This window comes from Penaeus monodon, chromosome 18 (assembly GCF_015228065.2).
Source record: "Penaeus monodon isolate SGIC_2016 chromosome 18, NSTDA_Pmon_1, whole genome shotgun sequence".
Taxonomy (NCBI): Eukaryota; Metazoa; Arthropoda; class Malacostraca; order Decapoda; family Penaeidae; genus Penaeus; species Penaeus monodon.
In genome coordinates this window covers 47203466-47215078 of record NC_051403.1, presented here as the reverse complement: position 1 = coordinate 47215078, position 11613 = coordinate 47203466, and the positions used below count along the sequence as shown (strand labels likewise).

General features: G+C 39.8%; 1 protein-coding gene across 1 annotated transcript in view; it reads right to left on the bottom strand.

The window, feature by feature from the left end:
• Positions 1 to 6603: 6603 nt before the first annotated feature.
• Positions 6604 to 11613, bottom strand: part of LOC119584545 — a 6669-nt gene continuing 1659 nt past the window's right edge. Inside the window, exons 3-6 of the mRNA XM_037933225.1 lie at positions 11075 to 11184; positions 10724 to 10805; positions 8758 to 8874; positions 6604 to 7071 (exon numbers count right to left, since the gene is read on the bottom strand). Coding sequence (XP_037789153.1) covers positions 6817 to 7071; positions 8758 to 8874; positions 10724 to 10805; positions 11075 to 11184 — 564 coding nt within the window. The 3' untranslated portion in view covers positions 6604 to 6816. The remainder of the gene's footprint in view (positions 7072 to 8757; positions 8875 to 10723; positions 10806 to 11074; positions 11185 to 11613) is intronic.

The following is an 11613-nucleotide window of genomic DNA, read 5'->3' as shown; positions in this document are numbered from 1 at the left end:
CTTTTTCTGTCTCTCTCTCCACCGCCCTTCTCTCTTTCTTTTTCTCCCAGTGCTGGTCCCAAGCCCCGATAAATAGAGAGAATGATTGTCTAAAAGGTAACACCGGCACTCTCCGTGGAAAGGAACTGGGGACCCTTTCACGTACTCACTCCAAGATCATCACATCATGAAAACTACAATTAAGAATCATGTTGTGACCACGGCAGCTCAAACATGAACCTACCGTAAAAAAAAAAAATTATGTATGTATGAATGTAAGAGTTCACTTGTCTTGGAGCTGTTTTAACTAATACATATGATGATTCACCGGAGATAAAAAGAAGAATTGCCATTGCCAAAAACGCCACAATTGCTCTCAATAACATCTGGAAAGACCGAAGCATTACCTTACGGACAAAGCTGAGGTTATTGAACTCATTAGTTTTCCCAATTGCATCATATGGTTCTGAGTGTTGGGTGCTGAAGTAGATAGACAAGAAAAAGATCAATAGTTTTGAAATGTGGTGTTACAGACGAGTACTGCGTATTAGCTGGACAGAGAAGAAGACGAATGATGAAGTGCTGAGAAAAATAAATTGTAAAGACCGGCTATTGGACATCTTGAACAGGAGGAAATTAAAGTTTATTGGTCATATGATGAGAAGTAAAAGTATTGAGAAAGACTTGCTGACAGGGATGGTGATAGGAAACAGAGGAAGAGGTAAACCAAAGATAAGACTGAGCGACAATATCAAAGATATTTGCGGGCTGTCGATGGTACAAGTGGGGACGCGGTGGCCGAATGGTTAGAGCGTCGGACTCAAGACTGTCACGACGGTAATCTGAGTTCGAGGGTTCGAGTCACCGGCTGGCACGTTGTTTCCCTTGGGCAAGGAACTTCACCTCGATTGCCTGCCTAGCCACTGGGTGGCCAAGCCAGCTCAAGTCAGTGCCGGGTAAATAGAGATGGGACCGAAAAAAAAAAAAAAAAAAAAAAAAAAAAAAAAAAACACCGGGCGGAAGGCAATGGCAAACACCGCTCTAAATTGCCAAGAAAAATCATGAAAGCCATGTCGTCAGGCCGCGTGGCCGAATGGTTAGAGCGTCGGACTCAAGACTGCCACGCGGCAATCTGAGTCGAGGTTCGCGTCACCGGCCAGCGCGATTGTTCCTTGGGCAAGGAACTTCACTCGATTGCTACCTACCACGGTGGCAAGCAGCCAAGTCAGTGCTCGTCCAAGCCGGATTAAAATAGAGAGAATGATACTAAAAAGTAACACGGGATCTCGTGGAAAGGAACTGGGGACCTACCACGTACTCACTCTAAGAGCATCACAAATGAAAAATACAATAAGTATCATGCTGTGACCACGGCGGCTCAGAATGACCTACGTTAAAAGAGAGAGGTACAAGTGGAAGAAAGCGTAAGATCGAGTTTAGTGGCGAAGGATGTGGCGAGGTCCACGGCTGCTAAATGAGCATACCGTTATTGATGATATATATATATATATATATATATATATATATATATATATATATATATATATATATTTTTTTTTTTTTTTTTTTTTTTTTTTTTTTTTTTTTTTTTTTTTTTTTTGAGGATTCGAGTCACCGGCCGGCGCGTTGTTCCCTTGGGCAAGGAACTTCACCTCGATTGCCTGCCTAGCCGCTTGGTGGATAAGCCAGTCCAAGTCAGTGCCGGGTAAATAGAGATGGTGACTCGATCGTCAAGGCCGCGGTGGCCGAATGGTTAGAGCGTCGGACTCAAGACTGTCACGACGGCAATCTGAGTTCAAGGGTTCGAGTCACCGGCCGGCGCGTTGTTCCCTTGGGCAAGGAACTTCACCTCGATTGCCTGCCTAGCCACTGGGTGGCCAAGCCAACCCAAGTCAAGTGCTGGTCCCAAGCCCGGATAAAAATAGAGAGAATGATTACCTAAAAAAGGTAACACCGGCACTCTCCGTGGAAAGGAACTGGGGACCCTACCACGTACTCACTCCAAGAACATCACAACATGAAAACTACAATTAAGTATCATGCTGTGACCACGGCTAGAAAATAATCAAGTTGTAATAAACGCAATAGTCTTGCAATCGACATGGCTAACTGAATACCTTGAAACACATCCAACAGGAGCTGAGATATTCAAGTCGTCGGTGTCTTGACACTTAGAAAATTAGTGTGGCACCACCGAAGCCTGTTCTCCAAATTGGCAGAATCAGCAAGGTTTAAGACAGTGAGGTAAGTTCATCCCCGGAAGTTTAGCAATCGCCTGAAACGGAGGTTTAGCAATCGCCTGAAACGGAGGTTTAGCAATCGCCTGAAAGGAGTCCTATCTTCATTCCTGGATTTTTTTTCCAGTACAGACATGAGCCACAACGGTCCTGTGCCCAGATAATAGAGCTTGCTTCCTCTGACTCTGGTGGGAGCTTCCTGAGGGGCGGGGTAGCCCGGCCTCGGAAGGTACATTACGTCCACTGTAGGAGAATGCTTGAGGAAAGAGATTGAGTCAGGGTTTGCCGCCACTGGTTCTGAGCAGCTACCAATTATGTTGTATCGCGAGCCAAAATTCGTCCGTTGTGCTTGATTTTCATTTAACCGCACAAGCTCGGCCTAGGATTTATTTAGGAGTTTTCCATATCCCAGCTGGATGGCGTTGTCTCGCATAGGAGCTCTTTTGCCCTTTGAAAAGTCTCGTTACAAAAGAAAAGAAAAAAAGTTGCAGATGAGACCTGAGACAAAATATGCTTCCACACTAATAATATGCAGCCGACCAGAATGCTTCCTGGCACAGGAGGAGCTGCAGGGCCACTCCTTGCTTAAGGGAACCCTGGGTGCAGATAGGTCGGCTGGAGATAGGTCAGAATGCAGTGGATGGCCAGCAGTGTCCTACGTGTCTCACTGTGCCCTGGTTGCGCTCTACAACGCTTTGCTGGGTCCGCCGTTTTGTCCGTTGAACCAGTTGGTTTCTACCGCACAGTCAGCCGGGTCCAGTCTTTGCATGCGTAGGTAGACAAGCCCTAGTTACCTCCTGTCTTGTGGCACACACACATAACAGTGGAGACTCGTGGGACCAGCACTGACTTGGGCTGGCTTACCCACTATATAGGCAATCGAGGTGAAGTTCCTTGCCCAAGGAACTTCATCGTAGCTAGGTTCGATTTACCTAAAATTATGTAAGTAAAATGGGAATATTTTAAAACATTTATTCAATTCTCCTATATCTGATTGGCGGTGCTGTTTTAATGTTTGGCTTTTGGTTTTGCTAGAAAATAATTAAGTTGTAATAAACGCAATAGTCTTGCAATCGACATGGCTAACTGAATACCTTGAAACACATCCAACAGGAGCTGAGATATTCAAGTCGTCGGTGTCTTGACACTTAGAAAATTAGTGTGGCACCACCGAAGCCTGTTCTCCAAATTGGCAGAATCAGTAAGGTTTAAGACAGTGAGGAGGTTTAGCAATCGCCTAAAACGGAGGTTTAGCAATCGCCTGAAACGGAGGTTTAGCAATCGCCTGAAACGGAGGTTTAGCAATCGCCTGAAAGGAGTCCTATCTTCATTCCTGGATTTTTTTTCCAGTACAGACATGAGCCACAACGGTCCTGTGCCCAGATAATAGAGCTTGCTTCCTCTGACTCTGGTGGGAGCTTCCTGAGGGGCGGGGTAGCCCGGCCTCGGAAGGTTTGAGCGTCCACTGTAGGAGAATGCTTGAGGAAAGAGATTGAGTCAGGGTTTGCCGCCACTGGTTCTGAGCAGCTACCAATTATGTTGTATCGCGAGCCAAAATTCGTCCGTTGTGCTTGATTTTCATTTAACCGCACAAGCTCGGCCTAGGATTTATTTAGGAGTTTTCCATATCTCAGCTGGAAGGCGTTGTCTCGCATAGGAGATCTTTTGCCCTTTGAAAAGTCTCGTTACAAAAGAAAAGAAAAAAAAATTGCAGATGAGACCTGAGACAATGTGTTAAATGTAATCGGAGCTAGTCGTCATAACCACAATAGAAAATTCAACCTTGTGTGGAAACTCTTTCTCACGCAGAATAGGGAGGTGATCTCTGTTGAGAGTCTCTCGAAGGGCTTTGTTGAACTGATCTATATTTAATTATTTTATATATGAAATCCTGAGCATTCTTCTGAGGAACCACATTTCTACTGATTTTAATCTTTCATATTTTCATTGACTGTCCAAGCATCACACCTATAAAGCAAAACTGACCACACATAGCATTCTAACACTCAAATTTTTTTTTTAATTTTCAACTGTCTGTTATATATCTTCTTTTAACGGTAGGTTCATGTTTGAGCCGCCGTGGTCACAGCATGATACTTTTTTTTTTAGGTAATCATTCTCTCTATTTTATCTGGGCTTGGGACCAGCACTTGACCTGAGCTGGCTTGCCCACCCAGTGGCTAGGTAGGCAATCGAGGTGAAGTTCCTTGCCTAAGGGAACAACGCGCCGGCTGGTGACTCGAACCCTCTAACTCAGATTGCCGTCGTGACATATATATATATATATTATATATATATATATATATATATTTTTTTTTTCTTTTCTTTTCTTTTAAGGTCCCTGTCGTACAAGCATGTTGGCGATCATGGATCTCCATGATTTTCTTGGCAATTTAGAGCCATGGTTTGCCGTTGCCTTCCGCCCGGTGTTTTTTATTGAGTCACCATCTCTATTTACCCAGTTCTGGGACCGTCACTGACTTGGGCTGGCTTGCTCACCCAGAGGCTAGGCACGCAATCGAGGTGAAGTTCCTTGCCCAGGGGAACAACGTGCCGGCTGGTGACTCGAACCCTCGAACTCAGATTGCCGTCGTGACAGTCTTGAGTCCGATGCTCTAACCACTCGGCCACCACGGCCTATATATATATATATATATATATATATAATATATATATATATATATATATATATATATATATATATATATATATTATATTATATTATATTCCACGGCTGCTCAAACATGAGCATACCGTTATTGATGATGATATATATAAGTATGTATATATATTTATATATAATGGATAAGATTTTGCAGGAATTCATGTTAGGTGAGCTTAGAAAAAGTATCATAAAAGTCTGGTAAAGTATCAAAGATGATCTAAATGAAATGGAAAAAAAAAAAAAAAAAAAAAAAAAAAAAAAAAAAAAAAAAAAAAAATCAGCGCCAATCTTTCCTATCATCTTTCTGTCTCACTCTCTTCCTTTCATTCCCTTTCTCTCCTTCTGTCTTTCTCCACTTCTTCCCATCTCTCTCTCTGTGTCTATCCCTCTCTTTTCTCTCCATCCCTCTCTCTTCCTTTCCTTTTCTTCCTTCTAACCCCTTTCTCTTTCAGTTTACCTCTCTATCCCTCTACTTTTTCCCCTCTCTCTATCTCTTCAAATACAGTGTGCCGGACGGTGATAGATAGATAAATTGTTTTTTTGTTTTTTTTTAACATTAGGTTCATGTTTGAGCAGCCATGGTCACAGCATGATACTTAATTGCAGTTTTCATGTTGTGATGCTCTTGGAGTGAGTACATGGTAGGGTCCCCAGTTCCTTTCCACGGAGAGTGCCGGTGGTACCTTTTAGGTAATCATTCCCTCTATTTATCCGGGCTTGGGACCAGCACTGACTTGGGCCGGCTTGCCCATCCAGTGGCTAGGTAGGCAATCGAGGCAAAGTTCCTTGCCCAATGGAACAACGCGCCGGCCGGTGACTCGAACCCTCGAACTCAGATTGCCACCGCGGCCAAGACACGTGCTAATCCTTAAGTTTCTTGAGGTGTCAAACTACACCGCGTTACCTGAACCAGGGAGCAAAGCAGTTCTAGGGAGGGCAGAAACATGCCACATCTGTGAAAGCTTTCAATACTGATATCTGCTTTGTATGAAATATCATTGCAAAACTTACTGCATGTTTGAAATAGGTAATAAATTGCCTACCATGCAAACCCACACTTAGTGTTTTGCCCCAACCTTCATTTAGCTCAGGAATGGGTGGGACTACTTGAGCAAAGGGGCCTTGGGTGTTTAAGGGAATAAGAAAAAAAGGAAAGAAGATGAAAGAGAAGAAGAAGAAGAAGAAAGACAAAGAAGAAGAAGAAGATGATGATGATGAAAAGGGGAAAAATAAAAATAAAATAAAAATAAAAAGATGAAGAAGAGAAAAAAAAAGGAAAAGAAGATGACCAAATATACATATAAAATATTTTTCCAAAAACAGTATCTGACAATAAAGTTCACTTGTAATCATTTTTCTATTACCCTTCATATAAACCAAACTCAGTCTCCTTGTGTCTATCACTCAAAATGGTATATGTGTCTCGGTTCATCAACTTTGTGAAATATTACCACAGCAACTTCCTCGAAGCTGCCGCAGGGAATAGTGACTATACCACACTACAAAGGAACCGTAGTGTGGTTACATTGCATTGTCAAACTTGAGTACTTGAAAAAAGTTTTCTATTTTAACATTTATGTACTGAAAAGTACTGCTTATCAATACTGTTTATCAATTTCTCTCTATATTTACTTAAACATTTAGAAAACTACACAAATGCAGTTTTTCAAAGGAAAGAGCATCCACCATATAAGAGGAATTAATTATGAATAAAGCTACACATAGATTATAAAATTTATTGGCCAAAAAAAAGAAAAAGAAAAAAAAACAATGCTTGAAAGCAGATTATACAAAATAATTACCAATGTCAATATTATTTGTCATAAATATTTGCCTATCTATAAGATGCTAGTATATACAGAACAACAAAAAATCACATTCCCAAAAATTAGCTTTCATATAATTTCACACTCCATTTCCCAAAAATACAAAGTATCAATTTTTCCTCCTCCCTTCGCCTTGCAAAACACGAAGAGCTAATTCCACCTTTTCATTGAGGTGCTTGGGCTCGGCTATAACGCGCAACAGATCCCTATATTCCATCTGCAGCAGCATTCCCGTTACCTTAGAGGCTTCCGTTGGATATCTGGTCAGCAATTTTTCATAAATAATTTCCCCCAACTCTTGCTTTTCCTTGCTAATTGACTTAGTTCCTGGAGGCACTTCTTCGGATTTTTGGTTTTCTTCTTCCTGAAAAAAAGTTTGAGGGTAGACTTGACTGAAATGAATGAGACTATAGAAAGGGAAGCAGGAATCATTCCCACATCTATTCCCATTCTCACTGTAAGACATAACGTGTAAGTCAAGTGGAAAATTAAAAAAATAACCTGCTTAGTCAGATCTGTGATTTACAAGCCAAAATGTTGTGCACTGACCACAAAATGTTACTTAAAAAATGTGTGAATTAATCAACAACTAAAAAGTTATATCAAAGGCCGTGAAGAATATTCAATTAGCTATTAAAATTACTGCAAAAATTTTATTCTGCACATACTAATTTTTTCTTTTCTCTTAAGAAAAATTGTTAGGTGACCAAATCAAATTACTAATGCAGTTTTACAGAATATGCAAACCTTAAGCAAGACTTCATAGACAATTGCAAATAAGTTTCTCTCTCTTTGTCTCTGTCGCTCTCTCTCTCCCTCCTCTCTCCTTTCTCTCTCTCTCTCTCCTCTCTCCTTTCTCTCTCTCTCTCTCTCTCTCTCTCTCTCTCTCTCTCTCTCTCTCTCTCTCTCTCTCTCTCTGTCTTTTTCTCTAACAAATCTCTCCTACGCACGACACTTTTCTATTTCACTTTCTTTACTTTGCCGATAGGTGAATGACACACGTCTACCACGAAAAGTATAATAAAAATAACTAACTATTTACCATGACTCTATAATTCAAAAAGGTTACTGCACACTTGAATATCACAGATGTAACTAAAGTATTCCTTTTATCATATATATGACAGATGAACTGGAAAACCTGTTTGTTTGCAGATGTTCTTAAAAAAAAAATGTGTGTGTGCAAAGTGCCAAAGAAAATAATTTGAAACCATTAGAAAATACGAACCAATCTTAATTAAACATGTAAAGTTAAAGAAATCTAATGATCTTACATTACAAAAATGGTGTTGATCTTGACCCCTGGATACAGTAGACAGTGTACATACCTTGCACAAAGGTTTACACACACACACACACACACACACACACACACACACACACACACACCACACACACACACACACACACACACACACACACACACTCACTCACACACACACACACACACACACACACACACACACACACACACACACACACACACACACACACACACACACACACACACATCACACTCACACTCACACTCACACTCACACACGCACACACGCACACACACACAAGCACGCACACACGCACACACCAGAGAGAGGTAGAATGAACAAATAAGAAATCAATATTTTAATGTAAAAGCTTTATGCCAAAGTACAGCTCAACGACAAAATGGAAGTATTGACCTGTAAAAATGAAGAAGAAAAAAATCTGAACTGCCATCTGTATTGCTTTGTTTATTTCTATCATGCTAGCTTAGTGGCTGGGACACCATTACATTTCTTAAATATCAATCTGTGATTGTAGAAACATTTAATGTAAATATCTACAAAATCTGGCATAAGATAGGAAAAACTCCTTAATTTGTTCACATTTTATCATTTCTTTTGCCTGTCTCTAACCCTTTTTTTAACATTAAAAGCAGGAAAACATCTATCAGCTCAATACAAAACGTCACCACGATTACCATAACTCCTCCAGAAGGTCATGTCTCCCCTATTCTGTGTCCCTTAAGGAACAATTCCCTAAAAAGTAACGGAGAGAAAATTTTACCAACCGTAATGAATTTCAGATACTCTCCTTTGGCTTTCATCACGGCTTCCTTCAGTGCCTCCCGGTTCTTTAATAGCTGCGTAAGTGATGAGACAGGAAGTTCGAGTAGCATGCCAGTTACCTGCGAATACAGCCCACAATAAATATGTCATATTTTCTTACATGGAAATTCGTATACACATGTAAATGTAAGCACTGTCCCTCTCTCAAAAGGGGTGGATTTGGTATCTCCGAGTCACTTCTTCCCCGAATCCGATGTGCCTACATACATGCAACTTGAAGGACCCCAATAAAGCTGCCGCTCATGCTTGGTTCAAGTGGTTCCTTTACATCCTTCTGACACATCCACCCAGACTACCATCCAATCGCAATCTCTTCCCGCACATTTTTTTTTTTTTTTTTTTTTTTTTTCCTCACTCCCTGCCTTTAACCCCTGACAAACCACAGACTGCCAGGCATCTTTTCACCACTGTTAACTGTCCTGCACTGGCTGTGGTAAACAGGGAGACCCAACCCCTAGCCCCTAGACCCAACCCTTAGTCCTTACAGAGGTGATGGTATCTGGCAACACGGAAACCTCCTCGTGCCTTGAGCTAGGAGTGACTGTGGGACGGAAACGCATACCGAGCAGAATCTGCAGCATGAATACTCGGTTTTGGTAATCTGAAGTCGTTTATGCAAAAAAAAAAAAACAAAAACAAAACTGAGCGGCAGTAGCACCTAGTCAGACACTCACTCTGGAGGATTAAAACCATGAAATCTAACAAACCTTCAAGCTCATCTTCTTGAACACTCATCCCTTCATCCTCCTAAATACTTTCTTATTTCCCTCAAAATTCTCAGCCATGCAACTACACCACCTTGCATCTGTTCTTATCTCTGTCTCCTAAACTTCCTATCTCTCGGCATTCCTCTTCTCCCTTTTAAATCTTATCTGTCTTCTTACTATCATCACTTACTCATCACCCTTTCTTTTCTTTCACAATTATTTCATGCCTCTTGCTTCTTACACCATTCGCTACCTTTCCTACTACATTCCTCGCCTTCTTAAACCGAACTTTTTCTGTAAGCTCTATTCACCCTCATATTTGTTATGCTTATGTTCGCTGTTTAACTGACAGGTCACCAAGAGGAAAGCAAAATATTATAAAGGAAAAAAAAAGTATGTGTTAAACCTATCTTTATTTATTCATACTTTTAGTAGCTGAGGGAATCCAACTTTTTTAGTCTCTGATCAGTAACTCTAATGGATAATGTCATATCAGTTCAAAAAATTGCTGTTGAAAAGTAATTTGTAATTTGGCAAAGCTCTGAACAGTATTGAAAACTCACCAAAAAGAGCTAGTGATCTTTAGTGTGTGGTTAAATATGAAACTAATATTCTACATTTTCCATACACATTATACAAAGTACACAAAATTAGTTTCCACTGTCAAAGAGGGTTCTCTAACAAAAAAAAGTCCAGGTAACTAGGTCCAGAAAAAAAATATTCAAGATGCGATAAGAAAAAAAACAAAAAAACATTGCATACGTGACTGACACTACTTTTGTTCAAACTATACAATCCTTAAAGTACATATCTTATGATCTGGGTCATAAGGACACTAAACATCTAGAGTACTCCCACCTAATCTAATTCAATTCATACATAAAAGATATTACATTTTTCACATCTACACATCAATTATTTCTCAGTGTCGTGGGAAAAAGTGTGAGACTTGAAAATGTTGCAATTATTTCTCAAAATCCTGTGGGACTACTGGTACAGCTTGCCCAGCACCCTCACCCATGTGTACCTCACTACACAATGAAAATCCTTTAGGGGTTAAGTGGTTCTGACTGTAAAATGTTTACTTCAGTCTCCTTAAAATGGTGAGGGAAAGAAAGAGAAAAAAAATAGAGATCAAATCACAAGCATAAAACAAATTAACAAGGAAATAAACAAAGATACCTTCTATTATGCTACGTACCTGTGCACACAACTCCTGTTCTATCTCTGAAACCTCTTGAAATAACATTACACCAAGAGTTTCTCTAACTTCATTATCAGGTCTGAAAAATATTTAAAAAAATTATTCAAAAACTAAAGAGGAAAGTGTGATAAAATTTGCATAAACTTACAACTTGCCAAAAATCTTGTTACATATAGGCTAAGCCTCCCTATATGTACTAATTGCCAAGAGATGTTTAATCTCCATGATTAACTACAACAATACTACATCTAATGGAATTTTAATAATTGACAAAATGATTTATCACCATGATTAAACACAGCCACATCAAGTGGAGATTTAAAAAGTAGGAAAAAAAATACAACTTACACATATAATGACGTAACAGCCTTCTCCACTTTTTTCTCTAATAAAGAATCCGACGTCAGTAATTCTATGATCTCACCGTTTGATCTTTCTGCCACCAACAGGTCTGTTATCTGCAAAATGAATCCAGTCTTTACCTTGTACAAACAGTTACAGATCATAACTTTTCATTCATTATTTACTCAATATATTTGGCCTTTTATATTAATTTTTTTCTTACACTGCACATTGCAGCAATTGCAGAAAGGGTATGGGGAGGAATGAATATCTTCACAGTCCAATGTATTTGACCAGTATTGATTATAGCTTTGCATTTCCAAGAATGATATAATTGAAATCTGTAAAATGCCTTTCTTTCACCGCGAAGTTATTCACAATCTCATTCTTACCTATTCTCAAATTATCTATTTTTGTTAACTTTCAATGTTAATATCACAATGTTTAGCATTCTCAATCTCCTAATGTATTGATCGACTTCACATATTTTCCTAACTTTTATTGTTTTTCCTCCTTTTGCATTCCTTTCATTCATTTGTTGAGTT